This window comes from Macaca nemestrina, chromosome 12 (assembly GCF_043159975.1).
Source record: "Macaca nemestrina isolate mMacNem1 chromosome 12, mMacNem.hap1, whole genome shotgun sequence".
In the NCBI taxonomy this organism is placed as follows: domain Eukaryota; kingdom Metazoa; phylum Chordata; class Mammalia; order Primates; family Cercopithecidae; genus Macaca; species Macaca nemestrina.
This window is the reverse complement of record NC_092136.1, coordinates 116,716,787-116,740,217: the sequence shown is the minus strand read 5'-3', so window position 1 is coordinate 116,740,217 and position 23,431 is coordinate 116,716,787. Positions and strand designations below refer to the sequence as shown.

General features: G+C 40.7%; 1 protein-coding gene across 9 annotated transcripts in view; it reads left to right on the top strand.

Annotated features, from left to right (window-relative positions):
• Positions 1 to 23,431, top strand: part of LOC105476441 (SIK family kinase 3) — a 258,371-nt gene that overhangs the window by 186,823 nt on the left and 48,117 nt on the right. For all 9 annotated transcript variants that reach the window (XM_011732409.3, XM_011732408.2, XM_011732407.3 and 6 more), the window contains 2 exons: positions 15,841 to 15,965; positions 16,757 to 16,880. In XM_011732409.3, the coding sequence (XP_011730711.2) occupies positions 15,841 to 15,965; positions 16,757 to 16,880 (249 nt within the window). The remainder of the gene's footprint in view (positions 1 to 15,840; positions 15,966 to 16,756; positions 16,881 to 23,431) is intronic.

The following is a 23,431-nucleotide window of genomic DNA, read 5'->3' as shown; positions in this document are numbered from 1 at the left end:
GGAAACGCCAATCTAATGCTGGTCCAAATCTCTCCCCAAATAAGATGATTACTTGATTTTTTTTTTCCTTGAAGGAATTTTCTCGTGTGTGTATATGCTAAGGCTGTGAGTCGGGAGTTTTTGGCATTACTTCTCTATTAGCTCCTAGTGAGGAAGTTCAGCCAGGGGTTGAAGTGATTACTAAATACTGAGGACTTCCCAAGATCTGTTTTTAAGAGTGAACTAATATTGTGACTTCTGAGAACTTTGAAACCATCCTTCATCACTACCACAATTCTGAGATTCACACACTTGACTCTTGTTTTGTTCAATTTCAAATAAATCCTTTGGGTCACATGATTTGGCCAGTGACATTATATAGGAAAAGCAGATTTAGTTCCTTATTAGCGTCATGTTCCATTTTAATAGTCAACAGAACATTCTAAATCCTATTTATATGCTGTTCTACACCAGTCGCGATCTTTGGTTCTTTGAGTCATTTCTAGCAACAGCATTTATAATTATTAGAAATTTCTAATAATTGGAAATTAAGGATCTAGTTATTTCTGTCTTCATCTTTGTCTCTAATTGCAAATGCAGTATTGGGATTGTGAATCCTCAGAAGCTTTTAGCTTTGAAAACATGAAGGATCTTGTCACAGTGATTTTTGGTGAGGTTGTTCATTTAGGATAAGTAAATATCTTCCCACTTCACTTTTTCCCTCTGCTCCCCGCTTCCAAGCTGTTTACTTATACAGCAGGGAAGTGAAGCACAAGTTACCCTTGGAAGGCAGGGTTGGCTGTCACTCAAAGTTGTACTGTATTGCCTTAGGAGACACTGAGAACACTAGTACTGGCTGGGAAGTTGTGCTTAATCTGTTTACATCTGCTTTGGATTGTTCTTTGGTTAACCAAAGAAGAAGTCAAGTTCATTGCTCTAAAGAGGTAGACCAAATAAGAAAATTTCCTGTTGCAGTTGCCCTGATTTATAAATTAATGCCACCCGTTTTGCTCTTTTCCCTTACCACATACACATATCCAGTTGATGATATACTTATCTTTAGGGATATCAGTTATCACTACCTTATATATCCCCAGGCTCCTGATCTCACCTTCAACAAAGAATTCCAAGTCTCAAAATTAATAGTAAGCTCTGGTATTTAAGCCATCCTAGAAGACAGTCATATGGTTCGAGTTAAAGTCTCCTGCTCTGTATTAAGAGAAAGGGATTTAAGTTGCCATTTCAGCCTGCGGACAAATGCTAACCAACCAGGGTGCTGGGGGTTGGACAGCAACTTAACAAATTATATTGAGAGCCACTTGTGAGTGGAGAAATAAATGACCATGGCCACATGAAGAGACCAACTTCGCTCCACTCATGTGGCTTCTGTTGTGTAGCTGTGCGTATCCATCTTAACCAGCTTCTTCTGTTTCTCCCTGTTCTTCCATAACTCTTTAGAATATTCATCATTTGAATGTTGCATCTGTAGGTCATACGTCTTTCCCATTGCCAGTAAATAAGCAGTAAGGGATATCAAGTATTTTATCGACATCAGTACCTGAGAATTATGTAAAACTAACTGTTCAGTGTTTTTGTTCTTATTGTTCAAGATGATGTCTTAAGGTCTTTATACTTAAAATAAAAATTTTAGTTATAGAATAATGTAAGCATACTACAGAAAATTTAAACAGCAACAAAACCTTTTTACATATTCAAGCTGCAATCCCACCTCTGAAACCATTGTTAACATTTTGAAGGCATTTCCTTTTGTCTTTTTACTATGCATGTTTTTCATACTTATAATCAGTGTATATACAAGTTTATATTTCCATGTTGCTCCATATAGTCATCTTTTTTTTTTTTTTGAGACAGAGTCTTGCTCTGTCTTGCCCAGGCTGGAGTGCAGTGCCACCGTCTCGGGTCACTGCAGCCTCCACCTCCTGGGTTCAAGCAATTCTCCTCCCAAATAGCTGGGACTATAGGCATGTGCCACCACACCCAGCTAATTTTGTATTTTTAGTAGATATGGTGTTTCACCATATTGACCAGGCTGGTCTCTAACTCCTGACCTCAGGTGATCCACCTGCCTTGGCCTCCCAAAGTGCTGGGATTACAGGCATGAGTCACCGCACCTGGCCTAATCATTTTTAATGAGTGCACACCAAGTAGCTGTACCATAATTTACCTGATCTACCCCATATTGTTTTTGTTTTGTTTTGTTTTAAAAGACAGGGTCTCACTCTGTCACCCAGGCTGGTGTGCAGTGGTGTGATCATGGTTCCCTGCACCTTGAACTCCTGGGCTCCAGGGATCCTCTGGCCTCAGCTTCCAAGTAGCTGGAACTATAGGTGTGCGTCACTGCACTGGGCCCCATATTGTTTTATGATCTCACCAATTCTTGGTATTAGCACGATCCTCACTTTTTCTTTGGCATTTATTACTGTATTCTAAAACTATAAAGTGTATTTACTTAACCTTTTGAACATACACGGAATCGTTTCTTTGCCTTAAGTTTCTGTGTTTTTAATGTTTTGTTTTGTTCTTGTTTTTCACTTTTATTGAAGTTGTCATTCTTCTGGGTTTTTTTTTCCTTTATATTTCCCCAGTGTTTGGCCTGCTAGCACTCTTCATCTTGAGCCATGTGAACTAAACTTCAGCTTATGGTAGTCTAGTTTACTTTGTGTCCTCTGGAATCCAGCCAGCGGGAATGATCCCAGGCATTGTCCCTTTCTCTTTCCCAGGCTGACTTGAGCTGGAGCAGTACAGCACTTCAGTGTTCCTTAGAGAGATACTAGCTCTGGAATGGTGAAAGAAAATAGTTACTGCCGGGCGCGGTGGCTCATGCCTGTAATCCCAGCACTTTGGGAGGCCGAGGCGGGCGGATCACGAGGTCAGGAGATCGAGACCATCCTGGCTAACACGGTGAAACCCCGTCTCTACTAAAAATGCAAAAAATTAGCGTGGTAGCGGGTGCCTATAGTCCTGGCTGCTAGGGAGGCGGAGCTTGCAGTGAGCCAAGATCGCGCCACTACACTCCAGCCTGGGAGATAGAGCGAGACAAAAAAAAAAAAAAAAAAGGAAGATAGTTACCAAATACAAAGTGCCTGGGGTTTTGGAGAGATGATGAGGCACTGTGTGTTTACTGGCTACTTACCTTTGGGATTTGAATAACTTAAAGATTATAATCAGAAAAAAAAATAGGTTCTTAAGGAAAGTGAGGGGAGAGTTAAGATTATCTGAAAGATTACTAAAACTATGTCAACTTTCAGTTATACAGGTTTTTAAAAATATTATCTAGGTTTTTTTTTTTTCTTGTTTTCTGGCTGTGATTTTTCCTTTGCTAATTTCCTTAGGTTGGACATATTGAAGGAAAAGAAGGAAAACCAATTTTTTTTTAGTGTTCTTTGTTAACAGCTCTTGTTTGAACGAAGGAAGCAAGTGATATTATAGACAAAAATGAATTTTTAAATTAACTATATGTAATGTATACTAGCTTTGTCTCTTACTAATATGTGTTACTGAGAAATAGTTATTAGTGTGGGAGTAATACTAATATTTTCAATCATGTGACTAATAAGCATATTGCTCATACCTAATTGCCATTTTAGCATTAATGATTATACCTATCACTAAAATATTTACTACTCCTTTAGAATTATATTTAATGATAACTAGAAACATCATCATTGTATATATTCTTCCTAGATTAGTTTTTCTTCATATATGAAGATCGCTATTTTCAACAAAAACTTCGGTTGAGATCTCTGTCTTACCAAGTGGTTCCCAGTTCCTACACTCTGAGTTCTGATACATTCATTTCCTATTTCAAACTGTATCTCTCTTTTCTTCCCTTTCTCCCACCCTCTCTGTTCTTGGTTAATCAGTAAGTTGTTTGCAAGATATTTATTGAGTGCTTTCTCTTCCTCTCAGCACTGTGCTAGGCCCTAGGAAATCAGTGGTGAGAAAATCTCTGCCCTCAAAAGCCCTAATGATTGTGGAGCTTAGATCCCAGAGCAGTGGTTCCAAGTGGCAAGAAATAGCAGTGGAGGAGGAAAAGGAGCTATTCTTTTCTCTTTTATCTTTAATTTATTATGAAATATTATGTATATACACAAATTTTCTTTAAGCATCTGTATACACTTTAGGGAATCACTAGAAGCAAACACCTGTGTAGTAATTGGCACTCAGGTCAAAAAACTAGAAAATTTCATCAGCCCAGACTGTACACCTCATCACAACCATATCCTTCCCCCAAGAGAAAAAAAAATTTTTTTTTTTACTTTTGTGTTAATCACTTATGTGCTCTACCTTATAGATTTTTTTTTTCTTTTAATAGTTTTGCCACTGATGTAATGCATTACTCAAGAGTTTTGCTCCGAGTGATGCTATTTATATTGAATATAATGTGTAGTGGGTCCATCCTTAAACAATATAGTTTTGCTTGTTTTGAATGATACATGAATAGAATCGTATTGATTATATTATTTTTTGTCTGTTTCATCCAACAGTCTGTGAGATTTATCCATGTTGTTTGTATAGCTGTGATTTATTCAGTTTTATTTCTACATAGTATTCCATGATATGAATATACCACAAGTTATTTTTCCATTGTACCTATTAATAGCTATTTTAAAAGCAAAAGCCCCTATTGCTTTCAGTTTGGGGCACTTACTAACACCTGCAATGAACATTCCTAAACATTTATCCTGGTATACTCTTAAACATTAATGTGTATTCTTAAACATTTAAGAGTATAAACTGAGAAGTGAAATTGCTGGGTCCTATGGTTTGTGTTTTTAGTTTTTATTTGGTAATGCTGAACTGTTTCCAGGAGGTGTGAGAGTTCCACTTGCTCCATGTCCTCTCCAGTGCTTATTATTATCTACTTTTAAATTTTTGCCCGTCTGGCAACTGTGTAATGATTATCTTGTTGTGGTTTTAATTTTTTATTGTTTCTTTTTTTTTTTTTTTTTTTGAGACGGAGTCTCGCTCTGTCACCCAGGCTGGAGTGCAGTGGCCTGATCTCAGCTCACTGCAAGCTCCGCCTCCCGGGTTTACGCCATTCTCCTGCCTCAGCCTCCCGAGTAGCTGGGACTACAGGCGCCTGCCACCTCGCCCGGCTAAGTTTTTGTATTTTTAGTAGAGACGGGGTTTCACTGTGTTAGCCAGGGTGGTCTCGATCTCCTGACCTCATGATCCGCCCGTCTCGGCCTCCCAAAGTGCTGGGATTACAGGCTTGAGCCACCGCGCCCGGCCAATTGTTTCTCTTTAATAATAAGATTGAGCTTCTTTGTGTCTCTTGGCCGTTTTTTGTCAATTGTCAATATTCTTTTGCTCATTTTTCTACTGGATTTTCTATTGGTCTTGCTGATTTATAGGAGTTTGCTTCTTTTTGGTAGTCTGGATACAAGTCCTTTGTGTTTTTTTTGTTTTTTTAAATGATTGATTGGTTGGTTGGTTGGTTTTTGAGATAGGGTCTCACTGTGTCACCCAGGCTGCAGTGCAGTGGCATGATCACAGCTCACAGCAGTCTTGACTTCCCAGACTCAAGCAATCCTCTTGCCTCAGCCTCCCGAGTAGCTGGGACCCCAGGCATACACCACTATGCCTGGCTAATTTATGTTTAGTTTTTGTAGATATGAGGTCTCCGTATACTTGCCCAGGCTGGTCTTAAACTGCTGAGCTCAAGCAGTCCTTCTGTCTTGGCCTCCCAAAATGCTGGGATTACAGGAGTAAGCCACCACGCCCAGCCGAGTCCTTTATTTTATTTTATTTTATTTTATTTTATTTTATTTTATTTATTTATTTTTTTTTTTTTTGAGACGGAGTCTCGCTCTGTCGCCCAGGCTGGAGTGCAGTGGCGCGATCTCGGCTCACTGCAAGCTCCGCCTCCCGGGTTCACGCCATTCTCCTGCCTCAGCCTCCCGAGTAGCTGGGACTACAGGCGCCCACAACCGCGCCCGGCTAATTTTTTGTATTTTTAGTAGAGACGGGGTTTCACCGTGGTCTCGATCTCCTGACCTTGTGATCCGCCCGCCTCGGCCTCCCAAAGTGCTGGGATTACAGGCGTGAGCCACCGCGCCCGGCAAGTCCTTTATTTTATATGTTACAAATATCCTCCCTCACTTTGTGGTTTCTCACTTCATTCTCTTTAACGTGTGTATAAATTTTGGCATAATTTTAATGTAACCAAGTTTACCACTTTTCTCTTTATGATTAGCACTTTTTGTTTCTTGTTTGAGAAATTCTTCCTTCCCCTGAGGCCATAAAGATCTCTCCTTTTTTTTGTTTTAATAAAAACTTCATAGTTTTACCTTTCACATTAGGGCTATAATCCACCTGGAATTAATTTGGGATAGAGTGTGAGGTAGGCAGCCTATGTAATTGTTTTCCATATGAATAACCAATTGTTCCTGTGCCACTTATTGAGAAATTTATCCTTTTCCCATTGATATACAGTGTCTGCCATTCTTTTCCATGCGTGTTTTTAAAAGAAACTTGACGCAGTATTCCTGAAGCATCACGTGTCTTTGGGAATTAACATAAGCAGAGCAAAGGGTGGCAGTCAGTAATAAAATGAAAAACAGTAAACTGTAATAACTAAGGAGTTTGCAAGATTTTTGTTTTTTGTTTTTTTTTGAGACCATGTTTTGCTCTTGTCACCCGGACTAGAGTGCAGTGGTGCAATTTTGGCTCTGGCGCAACCCTCCGCCTCCTGGGTTCAAGCGATTCTCCTGCCTCAGCCTCCCGAGTAGCTGGGATTTCAGGTGCCAACCACCACACCTGGCTAATTTTTGTATTTTTAGTAGAGACAGGGTTTTGCCAAGTTGGCCAGGCTGGTCTTGAACTCCTGACCTCAGGTGATCGCCCACCTTGGCCTCCCAAAGTGCTGGGATTACAGGTGTGAGCCACACTGCCTGGCAGATTTGCAAATTTCAATAAAAACAATTATGGGATGTACATGAACTTAAACATAAACACATACATGATGCTGAAAGTACAATGTGGGCCTGGACTTTGAGGGCACTGAGAACTGACATTATAGGCTGGATCTGGTTCGTACTAACTTTTCTTTAACCTTTGTACTTGGGAATGTTACTTAACTTCTGAACCTCACATCTCAGGCATAAAACAAAAATAATGCTCATCTCAATGAGGTAATAAATACAAGGTGCTCTAGCACAGCACTCAACAGAGAGTCCTTTGAAAAGCATCTGTTTAATACTCCACAGTGCAGCACAAATAGGAAAAGTGTTGCACTGAAGAGATGAGTCAAGGACAGTCCAGTTCCAGGTCTTCCTGGGATACCGGGCTCCAGGGCTCTTGCCACTCACCTGCATGGCCACGACTTTCATTTCTAAGTACCCTGAATGTATTTGTATATAACTTAGGATTTGTATCTATTGGTTGTCATCAATCTTGGTAAGAAATGCCTAATTTTATTCACAGCTTGACATTTTAGATAACTCTGAATGGATCTGAATTATATTTGTAGTGCATTTCTGTGACTTAGGCTGTCTTTACAACAAACAAATAAACAAAAATTCTGAGGGGAAAATGATACCATATCTCATGGGGAGTAATTATGTCATCATTTGTTTTCCCTCCGATCAAAGTTACATAACACTTGAATGAGATGAATATGGATGCTGTAAGCCACCTTTTTCTTCTGTGGAATGCTTTTCTCCTCTCTCAGTTTCCTTGTTACATTTTCCTGACTTTTTTCCTTTAACCACACTTTCTCTCTCCTTTTTGCTGCATCCTCTTTCTATTCTTCCACCTAGGGAATAGGAAGTACCTCTGAGTGTTTTCGAAGCTTTAATTCTCATCCTTCCCTTTTCTCGACTTTTTTTTCAAAAATATTTTATCCATTTATTACTATAATTCAGTTTCTCAGAATATCTTCACTTAAATTTCTGATCACCTTCTCAAAGTCAGGACATAAAGAAAAAGTAATTTTTTTTCTTCCCAAACTTCCCAACTTCTGCTTTGCTTAAGTCTGTCATCTGCTCAGACACTTCAGGGCCATATTCTCTACTACTTCTTTCTCATCCCATGTATTCTGTTTGTTATCGAGTACTGTCCACTCTTTTCAAAACCTCTTTTGAATTGTATTTCTCATTTTCACTATCTCACCTGATCACAGCCTTCAATATTCATCTCACACCTAACCTAATCTTGCTTTCTAGTTTATTTTACCACATCACCTGCCTGCTCCAGAAGTTCTGGCAACTCTTTATTGCCTGTAAGAGTGGCTCTCAAACCTCTTCAGAAAGAACTGTGTTTTACTGTTCCTTTATATTCACACCAAAAGCGCAAGTGACAAAAGGAAATATAGATAAATTGGACCTCATCAACATTTAAAACTTTTGTGCATCAAAGGACATCATCAAGATAATGAAAATCCACAGAATGGGAGAAAATATTTGCAAATCATATATCTAATAAGAGATTTGTATACAGAATGTATAAGGAACACTCACAACTCAATAATAAGATAACCCAATTTTAAACTGTGCAAAAGATTTTAATAGACATTTCTCCAAAGCAGATATACAAGTGACTGAAAAGCACACAAAAAGATGCCCAACCTTATTGGCCATCAGGGAAATGTAAATGAAAACCACAGTAAGATACCATTTCACATCTACTGGGATAGCTGAATTAACAATTTAATAAGTAATAATAATAAAGACAATAAATGTTGGCAAAGATGTGGAGAAATTGGAATCCTTGTATATTGCTGGTAGGGATGTATAACGGTACAGCCACTTTGGATAGCAGTCTGGATCCTTCCTAAAAAGTTAAACAGAGTTACCATATGACCTAGCAGTTCTACTCCCGGGTACGTATCCAAGAGAAATGAAACCATATGGCCACACAGAAACTCACATAAATGTTCATAGCAGTATTATTTGTAGTCACTGCAAAATGGAAACAACCTGAATGTTCACCAGCCAGCCGATGAATGGATACATGAAATGTGGAATGTCCATACCGTGGATGTTATTCAGCAGTAAAATAGACTGAAGTGCTGACACATGCAACAACATGGATGAACCTCCAAAACATTATGCTCAGCGAAAGAAGCCAAACACTAAAGCTTATATATTGTATGAATCCATTTATGTGAAATGTTCAAGATAGACAAGTCCATAGAGACAGAAAGTAGAAAGCCTAGGGCTGGGCAGTTGGTGAGAGACTTGAAGGGTGTTGTGGAGTAACTCCTAATTAGTACAGGGTTTCTTTTTGGGGTGATGAAAATGTTCTAAAATTTCTTCTTTGGTTTTTCACTGTCTTTTCCTTACATGGTGGAAAATGTTCTAAAATTGATTGTGGTAATGGTTGCACAACTCTGTGACTGTACTTAAAGCCACTGAGCATTACACTTTAAATGGGTGAATTGTATGGAATATGAAATATAAGAAATACGTTATGGCCAGGTGCAGTGGCTCATGCCTGCAATCCCAGCACTTTGGGAGGCCCAGGTGAGAGGATCATTTGAGCTCAGAAGTTTGAGACCAGCCTGGGCAACATAGCGAGACCCTGTCTCTATTTTATTCTATATTTTAAAATTTAAAAATTAGAAAGAAAAAAGAAAGAACATTTTATAAGAGAATATTTTATGAGAGACTTATAAAAGAGACATTAAGAATATGAAGTAATATATTTCATATTCCTTATCTCAAGGCTGTAGGGAAAAAACAATTTAAAGCAGTAAATGAGTGGAGCATGGAGAGTGTCATGAGCCAAAGGTTATAATAAATTCATAATCACATTTTGTATCTGAAGTCTAATAAAATTCTTAAATGTGGGGGAAAAAAGAAGGAAAGAAAAAATAGTAACGGTTCACAGGACCAAGTCCGAGGTCTTCATTCTGTCATTTGAAGCTGTATTTTATCTGGCCTGATGCTACTGTGTTTCTTGCCATATGCCCCTACAAACCCTTTATTGTACCCAGGGCAGTGTCTTGCTTGTCACTTGAACTTAGCAAGTTAATTCTAAGTGTTCTGCCCTTGCCGTGCTCCCTCCTGACTGCCATTCAGAGCACCCTTTCCACCTTCCTTCATTGCCTCTCCAGATCCTGGCCATTCAATCCAGTTCTGCTTCCTTTGAGCCTTTCCCTAGAACTATCTTTTATGCCTTTGGTTTGTTAGAAGAACGAACACATTGCTGTACCCATTGGAAGGGTTCCATAAATACATGTTACATAGAGTAAAGGAAATGGAGGAACTTATTTAGAGACTTATAAAAGAGACATTAAGAATAAGAAGCTTTAGTAAATAATGAAAGACATTGTGAATTAGAACAGCTCCAGAGCCAAAATAAGATGAACAAGCCCATTAAATAGAAATGGTTTTCTAGGTTCAAGTTCAGATCAAACTTAAGCTCTAAAGCTTTTCTTGGCTTGGTGCAGTGGCTGTTGCTTGTAATCCTGGCACTTAGGAAGGCCTAGGCGGGAGGATCACTTGAGCCCAGGAATTTGAGACCAGCCTGGACAACATAGCAAGACCCCCATCACTACAAATTTTTTTTTTTTAATAGCTAGGCATGGTGGTATTTGCCCATAGTCCCAGCTATTTAGGAGGCTGAGGCAGGAAGATGGCTTGAGCCCAGGAGTTACAGGCTTCAGTGAGCTCTGATTGTGCCACTGCACTCCCGCCTGGGAAACAGAGCAAGACTCCATCTCAAAAAAAAACAAAAAAAAGTTTTCCTTTACCTTTTTCTTTGGCATTTCTGACTTAAGCCAGTGAGAATTCTTCCTCATTCTTTTTTACTCATTGCTTGAATTGTTGTTATGAGAATTTTTTTCCTCCAACTTGGATGATCTTTCAGTTTTTTTCCAGTCGTTTATACATGTAGATAACTAAAAACAGCAAAACTCTTAGTGATTCTGTTCCATGTCTATCTGTTCCCCACCTCCATTTCCTACCACACACCCCAGCATTCCCCTAGTACATTGCTAAACTATCAACAAAACCTAAAATAGACTAGTTTGTTTTAACTGTATTTTTTCCTTCCATTCCTCTTAAAATGTGTAGCAAAATGTCCCCAAAGGTAAGCAACTAAGAGAGTGAAGAGGAGGTATTCTCCCATCCCAGTTATTCAGTCCCAGAAGTATTGATTGGAAGGCACTGAATTTTCAAAATGACTTCCAGATTTAGTACATGGTAATAATTTGAGGCTTTCCCACATGGATAATTTAAATGTTCAGAAAATAAGTTATGTTATAGCTGAATGGGCAGCAAATTAGCCAGAATTTTAACTTACAAGATGCCTAGCAGTAGTGAAGATTAATGTGAAATACTAGTAAACAGCCACTGCTAGGGAAGAGAAGACAGCCATATACTTTCAATGAAATCGTCAATTTATAATAATATGTATATTGAAAAGGGAAAGTGGGTCAGATCTTGTTAGGTTTGGTACCTTAAAGAAAGAATTAGGATACCGCAGGCTCAGTAACTAAAGGAATCTGCCCATAATTGGGGGGTAAAAGGTGTCTTGTAGGCAGGGAATAGCAAGATTTTGCTTGAATGTACACCTTAGAGTTGGGAGTAACAATACTTGGAATGACTATAGGAGCCCTCTCGACAGGTTTCTGAGACTAGAGGATTTTGTTTGGTGCATAATAGGAGATGAGAGCAAGCCAGTAGTATTTGGTTGTTGTTGAATCTTACAGAAATCTTGCGTTTGGTCGTTGGGTCTAGCTGTTGAAGCCAGCTGTTTGGATGTAACATAGTGGAAGCAGGTGCTTCTGCAGATGTGGCCCTCTCTAGTTGTCTGGCCCTAATATTCATTCTCATATACTGATTTCTCTCATAAAATCCTTGTAACTATTAGCAGTCTAAGCCTGCAGACATTGCTGAAACTGGTTCCCTTTGATATTGTTTTCTTTGTAACAATTTCCTGTTTTGTAGATAAAATAACAAGCTCACTCTATGAGGTTTGTGCCTTCACCTCCCTGGCAAAGTAAAATGCCAGAAAGGTTACTAAACATTAGTGGTTCAAAATGAGAAATCTGTACATGTTATCTGCTTATAGGAAAATTTAAATTCAGCTGGTTTAAATTCATTGCTTAGCCTGTTGCATGCTCCGTTGAAAACACAAACAAAAAACTCCATGATTCTTCTAGAATTTGTTATCCAGTCATTCCAGTGCCAGAATCCATCAGGCAGAACAGAAATATTCGCATTTCTCCTCTGCACTGTGGAGAAGAGGAAGGCTGATCATGGAAAAGGACCTGGTGAAGGTTTTTGCAAACCTAAGGATCTTTTTTCTATCTTTTATTTTTGCAAACTTAAGGAGCTTCTTTCTGGATAATTCCCAGAGACATCAACTTTGCTGAATCTCAGTTGCTGGGATTTTTAGCAACCTGTAGCCACTCTGCTAAGAAAAAATCTTAACAGTGACCAGTGTGTGCGACTTTAATTTGTAAGTGAAAGTTGCAGTGTTTCTTTTTTTTTTTTTTTTTTTTTTTTTTTTTGAGATGGAGTCTTGCTCTGTCGCCCAGGCTGGAGTGCGGTGGTGCAATCTCCACTCACTGCAAGCTCCGCCTCCCGGGTTCACGCCATTCTCCTGCCTCAGCCTCCTGTGTGGCTGGGACTACAGGCACCCGCCACCGCGCCCGGCTAATTTTTGTATTTTTAGTAGAGACGGGGTTTCACCGTGTTAGCCAGGATGGTCTCGATCTCCTGACCTCGTGATCCGCCCATCTTGGCCTCCCAAAGTGCTGGGATTACAGGCGTGAGCCACCGCGCCCAGCCAAGTTACAGTGTTTCAAAAGTTGTAGGTTAGTTGTAGAGCGTTAAATGCAGTTTCGTTCATAGTCAACATTAAGTGCCCACTGTGTTAAACACTGTTAGATACTGTGAAAGAGAGAAGAATAAGGTGTCCTTAAGGAACTAGAGAGAAAGGGTGGATCTTTACGAGAGAGTGTTTTTCAGGAGCTAGAAGAATACATTATATATGTATTCAAATAATAAAGGGAAAGTACAAACAGAGTAGATAGGGGACATTTCTTGTAGGGGATCCAGGAGGACTTCACAGAAGAAGTATTATTTATTTCTATTAATGAATGAGAGTATTCATCTTCTCATAGAAGAAGCTATAATGATTCTATTTGTGGTCCTGACTGCCACACCCCTTATGATCATTAAGTTAATTTTAGAACCTTGGGAGGGACAGCTAGGAGGCAGAGGCTCTCGTTGCTGGCCAGCTGCCATTGTCAGTTTGAGAAGTCTCCAGTAGTCAGGAGGTGACGAGAGGATTGGCCCAGTGATTTTATTGCAGTTTAATTGCGTGACGCTTTCTTGAGTCTCTGCTATATATTAGAACCACTGTGTAGTGACTAGGATAAATAAAACGATATCTCCTCCATTTACTAATTAGTGGAGGGTATGAACGCACAATACAATTAAGTATAATATAAGGCAGAGGCCGGGCACAGTGGCTCACACTTGTAATCCCAGCACTTTGGGAGGCCAAGTGGGTGGATCACCTGAGGTTGGGAGTTCAAGACCAGCCTGACCAACATGGAGAAACCCCGTTTATACTAAAAATACAAAAATTAGCCAGGCGTAGTGGCACATACCTGTAATCCCAGCTACTTGGGAGGCTGAGGCAGGAGAATCGCTTGAACCTGGGAGGTGGAGGTTGCGGTGAGCCAAGATCGCGCCATTGTACTCTAGCCTGGGCAACAAGAGTGAAACTCCATCTCAAAAAAAAAAAAAAAAAAAAAAAAAAAAAATATATATATATATATATATATATATATATATATGGCAGAGCACTAATGGGATGTAGAGGCATAAGCAAAAGGCTGTGGAAGCACAGAGGAGGAGGCCATTGACATGGTGTTTTCTGGTTTAAATCAGTTAAGCCTTCATACAGGAAGTCATATTTGACCGGGCCTTGAAAATGAGTGATACATTAAAGATGGAAAAGAAAGGAAAAGGCATGGCACAGAGAGGAAATAGCATATGGAAGGCACGTAAACACAGGATGTGAATAGTCTAGTGACTAGCATGGCCAGGGATAAATAGGAAAGATGGGATGGAGCTGGGTTGTGAAGAACCTTAAATGATGGTGCTGAGATGAAGACTGTTCTGTAAGCAGAAGGGAGCCAGCCCGTGTTTTTGAGCGAGGAGGTAACAGGATCTGGTTTGTGTAACTTTGTGCTATGAAAGGATGGCTTAGGGGAAAATGAAATAGACAGGAAGTAAGCAGTAGCATCAGTCTAACCTAGGGATGATAAGAGTATGAACTGCAGGGGTAGAAGAGGAAATAGAAAAGAGGAGGTGGATTCAAGACACACGGAGTTGAAGCAGTAAGAGTTTTATTACCAGCTTGAAATGGGAAACAAGAGGGAGAAAGGACTTGAAGATGACTCCAGTGTTTCTAGTAACACAGGTGGTGATGTCACTAATGAGGGTAGAAGCACTGAAAGCGCAGGTATGACTTTGGAAAATGGTGGGTTTGAGGTATTTCTTCCCAAGCAAGTATTGGGGATTCATGCCAGGAGCTTAAAGAGTGGTACCAGGGCCAGACGTATAAATTTGGGGAATTATCCCCAAACAAATGCTGGTAGAAGTGGTGAGATTAAAAGAGTTAGCCCTGAGAAAACATAGAGCAAGGAGAGGCAGTTTATTAAAATCAGCAGAGCCTGCTGAAAAACCCCTTCCGTAGAAGGTAGAAAGAAGGAAAGCAAATAGCAAAAGGAGAGTTGTCAACAGGAGTAAAACCAGAAAAGAGGGACGAGTTTCAGAGAGTAGATGGGTGCTTAACATTTTCAGATGCTGGGATTGCAGGGAGCATAGTGTCCCTGGGGCGTGAGGGATTTCTAGCCTGTCACGTGGGTATACATACATACATAAAAGCATTTCTACACCAAAGCCTCAATCCTTTGGCCGGCCATCCTTGCTCATTGTCTTACTGTAGCTCCCAAAGACTCATCCCTGCTGCCTCCCATCTGCTGCCTCTTATAGCAGTAGAAGAGAGAGAGAAGAAGGGAGGGAAATTGAAGCACAAGGAAAGTTAAAATGTAAGCATTCTTGCTTCAGTTTGTAAATAAGTTGCATATTCTTCCTTTTGAATAAACTACTTAATTATAATAATGTCACTTTTTCTAATTTTTAAATGGTCATAGATGTGTTTGTCATAAGAAGTAAAAATAACATAAAATTCTGGGTCCAGCTGAGTAGGCTTACATGTGTTTCCTGATTCTAATGTGATCTTAACACCATCCAGTTTCATTTGCATTTATTTATTTATTTATTTATTTATTTATTTTGAGACAGTCTCACTCTGTCGCCAGGCTGGAGTGCAGTGGCACCATCTCGGCTCACTGCAACCTCCACCTCCTGAGTTCAAGCAATTCCCCTGCCTCAGCCTCCCGAGTAGCTAGGACTACAGGTGCTCACCACTACACCCGGCTAATTTTTTGTATTTTAGTAGAGACGGGGTTTCACCATGTTGGTCAGGATGATCTCCTGACCTCATGATCTGCCCACCTCGGCCTCCCAAAGTGATGGGATTACAGGCATGAGCCACCGCACCCGGCCTCATTTGCATTCTTAAAAGAACAAGTACCACTCGCTTTATTCTGCCTCGGTTTACAAAGGGAGCAGTACTATTTCTGCTGACATAAACTGATCATGTTTGTCTTTGTATTTCAGCTCATCTGTATCTTTGTTTCACTATTATTGTTTTAAGTGTCTAGCTATGTGGTTTCTAAATGTTCTCTTTTTGCATTTAATATTCAGACTTAATGATTGGGAATCTTTAGTAACTAGAGACTAGTGTTTGCTCAGTTACAATAAAAAGGTTAACAATAATATGAATTATGTCCATTTGCCTTTCTAGATTTTGGTTTCAGTAACCTCTTCACTCCTGGGCAGCTGCTGAAGACCTGGTGTGGCAGCCCTCCCTATGCTGCACCTGAACTCTTTGAAGGAAAAGAATATGATGGGCCCAAAGTGGACATCTGGGTAAGGAATTGCCTTCGCTTACACCCCACAGCATTAGCTACCCTTGGTTGATGACAGCTGTTCGCATGCTGAAGGATACATAATCATGCACATGAATTGAGATCCTGGTCACCTGTTCTTTCAAGTCCCAATTCCTGTGCAAAGTCTTTTTTTTTTTTTGGAAACAGTCTCACTCTGTCACCCAGGCTGCAGAACAGCAGCACGATCTTGGCTCACTGCAACCTCCACCTCGCAGGTTCAAGTGATTCTCCTGCCTCAGCCTCCCAAGTAGCTGGGATGACAGGCACATGCCACCACACTTGGCTAATTTTTGTGTTTTTAGTAGAGACAGGGTTTCACCATGTTGGCCAGGCTAGTCTCAAACTCCTGACCTCAGGTGATCCTCCCGCCTTGGCCTCCCAAAGTGCTGGGATTATAGGGATGAGCCACCGCGCCCTGCCTACTTGTGCAAAGTCTTTTCTCCAATACTTACCTTGTGGACTGAGCCACAGATTTCAAATTTCCCCTTTGCATCCCCAAGGGTCAGCTTGGAGGCCCTTGCCAAGAACAGAGATTCTTTCTACTGTGACCATTTACCTTATCCCTGGAGAATGAGTACTGAGAAAAATTTGGATGTTACCCTAAATTAATGCCTAGAAGCAAAGAAAATTGTTAACTGTTCTAAGATAGAAGAAGTAGTTTGTTCCGTAATCGTATGCATGACTCACCATCATCTGTATACACACACTACAGTGGTCGTGTTTGTTTCCCCTGATGCGATTAATTGTACATCCTGTCTGTTTGGGATGCAGAGCCTTGGAGTTGTCCTCTATGTGCTTGTGTGCGGTGCCCTGCCGTTTGATGGAAGCACACTGCAGAACCTGCGGGCCCGCGTGCTGAGTGGAAAGTTCCGCATCCCATTTTTTATGTCCACAGGTAAGGGATTCGCTAGCACCCAGCTATGAATGAGTTCATGAAAGTTAGACCCACTGAGGAGTTATCCCAGGAATTTAGCGATGGAGTATAAATGCCCCACTTACAATCTTTTTTAACTCCAGCTTGCTGACCTGATGCCTCCAGGAGGCAAGGTTCTGGCATCAGATAGCCCTGCCTGGGTTTGGATCTGGGCCCTAAGTCTGTCTCAGCTTTAGTTTCCTCATCTATACGTTGGCTGAGAGTTTTGTGAGGGCTGCTATTACTGTAAGGATTAAATGAGATAATGTATGTGAAGATTCAGTAGGCCCATGGCATAGCAGTAATGCAATAAATGTTTTTGTTTCACTTCTGTCTTTCTACCCTTTTCCAGGATATTTCCACTTATTGGGTTCTCATTGCAATGTGGTTTTAAATGCCAAGGATAAAGTAGGCTTTGCATCTTAGTCTTGCCACTGCTTCATTTCCTACTTCTGTGCTCTTTGTCCTTCAGAATCAAATTTTTAAAAATTTATTTAATAAGTGGGCAGTAAGGTAGGCAGGTCTTGGAAAAATTTAACACTGAAAATAGATACAAGATACGCAGAATTAACAGCATTTTATCACCATTTATTTGCACATAAGAAGGGAACATTTTAGAGACAATGCAAAAAGCCGTTAGTTTTGCTTAATCATCTGTTTTCATCTTAAGGAAGAACATATGTCTACTGGGTTGACAACAAAGTAGAAGCCCATGGTAATTGCACTTGGAGTAGATTTAACTTGTCTCCTTCCAACTGATAACTTCATAGTATAGAAGATGATGCTAAATGTTGTGAGAAAAGTAAAATAGAGAAGGAGTTAGGATAGTGGTTGGTGGAGGAAGTGACCTTTCAGCAAAGCCTGAAAGAAGGTGAGGGTGAATGCTGTACAGTCCGGGGAAGAGCACCCCCCCGGCTGTTGAGGGATCAGCGCAGAGGCCGAGGGCAGGGAGCATGGCTGCATGGGAAGGAACGGGAAGGAGGCCTGCGTCCCTGGAAGGAAGGAGCGATGAGAGATGAGGAAGAGAGATGAGGTCAGAGAGGTAAGAGGAAACTTAATTTTAGGGCCTAGTTAGTGTAAAGACTTTAGATTTTCGTCTGACTGAAGTGTACAGGATTGGAGGGTTTTGACAGGTGTGATGTAATCTGACTTTTGTTTTTTCCAAATTTTATGATGAAAAATTTCAAACATACAAAAACGCTGAAAAATTTTGCAGTGACTTTTGCTTAAAAAAGATCACTTTGGCTGCTGTGTTGCCAGTAGGCTGAAAGGTACAAAGGCTGAAGGAGGGACACCATTTAGGAGGAGACTTTTACAGTAGTCCAGATGAGAGATATTGGTGGCTGGTTCCCAGTCTGGGGTATCAAGGTGGAGATGGTAAGAAGTGATCAGATTCAAGAGATGCTACATACCATGTGTGGCAGCCACTGTTCAAAGCACTTCGCAAGCATTAACTCAATTATTTTAACAACCTATGAGATGCATAAGATTATTGTCTCTGTTTTACTGGTGATAAAACTGAAGCCAGGAGAGATTAGGCAATTTTCCCAAGATAACACAGCTTCCAAGTGACTGAAGTAGAATTTGAACCCAGGTAGTTTGGCTCCAGTAACATTTAGTGTTAGATTCGATATGAAAGAAAGACTCCAGAGTTTCTGTCCTGAGCAACTGGAAGGATGGATTTACTGCTAACTGAGATGGGAATGACTGGAGAATAATACATTTTGGAGAGATGTTTTAGACATGTCATGTTTGAGGTGCACATTAGACATCAGAGTTGAGATATTGAATAGGCAGTTGCATTTAGGAGAGAGATCTGGGTTGGGGATGTATGTTTGGAATCCCCAGTGTATAGATAATAGTTAAAGCCATGAGATGAGCTCAGTTTTTAGAGAGTGGTTACAGAGAAGAGAAGAGGTCCACGGATTAAACTCTGGAACATACCGATATTTAGAGAACAGGCAGGTGAAGAGGGATCATGAGAGTTGCTGGTGAGGTAAGCCAGAGGGCCTGCTGTCCTAGGAGACAAGTGAAGAAACGTTCCCAGGAGGAGGGAGGAGGGAGTGAGGAGCTGTGGGGGTCAGTGCTGCTGCCAAGTCAGGTAAGAGGACCGAGAACTGAATGTTGCATTTAGAAATGTGGAGATCATGAATGATTTTGTTTCTTTTTTATCCCCCCACACCCTCGCCTTCCTAGATCATTAATGATTCTGAAGTACACTTTTGGCAGAGGAACAGGAGCGAAAGCTTAATCACGTGGTTGCAACAAAAAAGGAATAGAAGGAAAATAGACAAAGGAAGTAGACACACTCTTTCCAGTTTACTATAAAAGGAAGCAGAGAAGTGATCCAGTATTGCTCTGCCCAGGGTCACCAGTGATCTCATTATTGATCAACTGCATATCCTTAGTCTTTTTCTTAATCACTGCCCAGCAGTGATTAACACTTCACCTCTCCCCTTCCTCCCTCTCTCCCTTCCTCCCTCCCTCCCTCCCTCCCTCCCTTCTTTCCTTTTTTGAGACTGGGTCTTGCTCTGTTGCTCAGGTTGGAGTGCAGTAGTGTGATCATGGCTCATACCACACACCACTACGCCTAATTTTTTTTTTTTTTTTTTTGTGGTAGAGATGGAGTTTTGCCATGTTGTCCAGGCTGGTCTCAAACTCCTGAGGTCAGGTGATCTGCCTGCCTTAATCTCCCAAAGTGCTGGGACTACTGGTGTGAGCTACTGCACCCTGCCTCTTTAGTTATATTTTAGAGCACTTTTACATTCACAGCAATATTGAGTGGAAGGTACACAGTTTCCATGTACCCTCTGTGCTGTCCTGCCTACCTCCCCTGCTGGTCCCTGTCATTATCAGATGTGCCCCACCAGAGTGGTACATTTGTTAACAATCAATGAACATGCATGGACACATTATCACCCAAAGTCCATAGCTTACATTAGGGTTTTCTTTCAGTGTTACACATTCTGTGGGTTTTGACAAATGAATAGTGACATGTTTTCACCACTATAATATCATATAAAATTGTTTCACTTCCCCCCAAATCCTCTGTGCTCTGCCTGTTTATCCATTTCTCCCTAACCCCCTGCAACCACTGATCCTTTCACTGTCTCCACAAGTTTTTCCTTTTCCAGAATGTCATATGGTTGGAAACATACAGCATGTAGCCTTTTCAGATTGGTGTTTTTCAAATAGTAATATGTAATAAGGTTCCTCCATGTCTCTTCATGACTTGAGAGCCGGTTTCTTTTTAGCACTGAATAATATTTCATTGCCTGGGTGTACCACCCTTTATCCTTTCACCTACTGATGACATCTTGGTTGCTTCCAAATTTTGACAGTTATGAATAAAGCTACTGTAACATCCTTGTGCAGGTTTTTGTGTGGACAGAAATTTTTAACTCATTTGGGTAAATACTAAGGAGCACAGTTCCTAGATCATATGGTAAGAACATGGATAGTTTTATAGGAAACTGCCAAACTGTCTTCCAAAGTGGCTATGCTATTTTGCGTTCCTGCCAGCAGTGAGAGAGCTTCTGCTGCACCACATCCTTGTCAGCATTTGGTGGTGTCAGCATTTTGGATTTTGGCCACTCTAATAGGTATATAGTGGTGCTTCATTGTTATTTTCATTTATAATTCTCTAATGATGTATGAGGATGAGCATCTTTTCTTATGCTTATTGCCATCTCCGTATCTTTGTTGAGGTGTCTCTTCAGGTCTTTTGGTCATTTTAAAATTCAGGTTGTTTATTTTCTTATTGTTGAGTCACTCATTACATTTTAAAACACTTTTTCTCATTGCTTCTGAGACGCCGTATTCTCCAGTTTTCCTCCTGTCCTCTGGGAACACCTTCTCGGTCTTCTCTGCCAGACGTATTTTTCTCTGCTCATCCTTTAGATCTTTTCATCTTTACAGGATCTTTCTGGAGCCATCTTATTTACTGCCATAGCTTCATTGATCACTGTGGTGATCAGTCCTCAATTAACTTTTTGGCCTGGACCTCTCCTCTTGGATCTAGGGCTACATATCCAAGTATTTGCTAACCATTGTCTTCACTTTCATGTCTTGAAGTCAGATCAATGGAGACATCTTCAGAAATGAACTTAACTTCTCCCTCCCTAGATTTGCTCTATTCTGTATTTGCTGCCTTAGTGAATAGCATCACCATCTGACCAAGGCCAACACAAGCCTCGATGCTTTCTCTCTCACCATTGCCACAGCTGATCAGTTACCAAATCCTGTCGATTCAACCCTCCATTCCTGTAGCCACTTCTAAGACCATATTATCATCTTCCCTTGCCTCAATTAAACAGTAGCCGATTATATGGATTCCTGGCTCCAGTCTTATCCCCCTCTACCCCATTGTCAACTTTGCTACATGAGTAATCTTTCCAGAACACAAACATAAAAATAAATAAAACATACCACACACACACATACACATACGCTCTCTCTCTCTTTCTCTCTCTCTCTCTCTCTTACTTAAACATACAAATCTGATTATATCGTTTTCTAGCCTGAAACTTTTCAGTGTTTTACCATTGCCTCTAAGGTAAAGTTTACTCCATAAGGTGGCAAAGCATTGACTTACAAACATTTTTGGCTATGATAAAAAAAAAAAAGTACATTTTATACTGTGACCCAGAACACACATATATAGATACAAATGAACAAAAGATTTGTTTGCTTGATGTTAGAGATGGGGTCTTGCTATTTTGTCCAGGCTGAACTTGAACTCCTGGACTCAGGTGACCCTCCTGCCTCAGTCTCCCAAGTAGCTGGGACTAGAGGCATATACAACCCTGGCTGACAACAAAATACTTTTTTTTTTTTTTTTGAAACAGAGTCTCGCTCTGTCGCCCAGGCTGGAGTGCAGTGATGTGATCATAGCTTGCTGCAACCTCCAGTTCCTGGGCCCAGGCAGTCCTCCCACCTCAGCCTCCCAAGTAGCTGGGACTAGAGGCAAGCAACATCATGCTTGCTCTTGCCTCTAATTTAAAAAAACTTTTTTTTTTTTTTTTGAGACAGAGTCTCGCTCTGTCGCCCAGGCTGGAGTGCAGTGGCCGATCTCAGCTCACTGCAAGCTCTGCCTCCTGGGTTCACGCCATTCTCCTGTCTCAGCCTCCCGAGTAGCTGGGACTACAGGTGCCCGCCACCACACCTGGCTAATTTTTTTGTATTTTCAGTAGAGACGGGGTTTCACTGTGTTAGCCAGGATGATCTCTATCTCCTGACCTTGTGATCCGCCTGCCTTGGCCTCCCAAAGTGCTGGGATTACAGGCTTGAGCCACCGCGCCCGGCCAAAAATTTTTTATAGAGATGGAGTCTCACTCTGTTGACCAAGCTAATCTTGAATTCCTAGCCTTAAGCGATCCTCCCTCCTTGACCTCCATGAGCCACTGCGCCCAGCCAACAAACAATTTTTTTAAAAAGCAAAACTTAGACCTTACTATGTACAGTGCATTCCAATATATTTTATTCTATTCCATGTTTAAAAAAATGCTGATTTTGACTTACTAAATTGATCTCCTGTCTGCTGTTTCAGAAACGATGACATAGAAATACCTTTCTAACCTGACTCCTGCCTAGCTCTTCAGCCCCAGCTCCCACTCTCCCACCAGTCACCCTAATTTTCTTCTCGTTCCGTGAACAAGTTCCTTTTTCTGGAGCATGTCCCACTGCCGAGAATGTATCTTCCTTATCCCACCCCACTCCACCCACTCCTATATTGTAGAATTTAGAATAAAAAAATTAGATGGGATAGAAATGAGAATCTAGATAATTTCTATTCACTCTTCATGTCTCTAAACTTTTTCTTATCATGGTGCTTACCAAGCTTTATATTGCAATTACTTCTTTCATTGTATGTCTTCCACACCAGACTGAACTTAGTGAAAGTACAGACGAAACATGTCTTTTTCACAACTGTCGATAACCTACCATAGGATCTGGTATGTAGTAGGACTTAGTAAATATTAAATCTGAATCAGAATCACCCTGCCCCCAGTGGCATTCATTTACATTTAGAATAAAATTCAAGGAGTCATTATTATTATGGTCTACAAGGCACAGCTGTCATTGCCCCTTCTTTGGTCTCATTTCCTATAACTGTTCACCTCCGGTTCTGAGCTCCAGTCACAGCGCCTTCCTTGCTGTTTCTCAGACTTGCCAAACACATACATTCCCCTCAGAAAGTAGTCACAGGTCCCCTCGGAGAGGTCTGTTCTGGCTACCCTTACCATTCTCTTTCTGTAATTCTGCTTTTTCTTCATAGCACTTAGCACTACCTCACATTACTTTATTGTCTCCTCACCTCCCATCACCACTTGACCATAATAAGCATTTGGTTTTTGTTTACTGCTGTGTTCCCAGGGCTTTGGACGGCGCCTGAGTTCTAGTAGGCACTCAGTAAATATTTGTTGAATGAATTAATGCATAGGGTTGTTAGAATGCTGACTCCAAAACCTCCTCTAGAGAGTACAGTCTTATCCACATCATGATATCAGTAGTAATATCAAGAAATTACATTT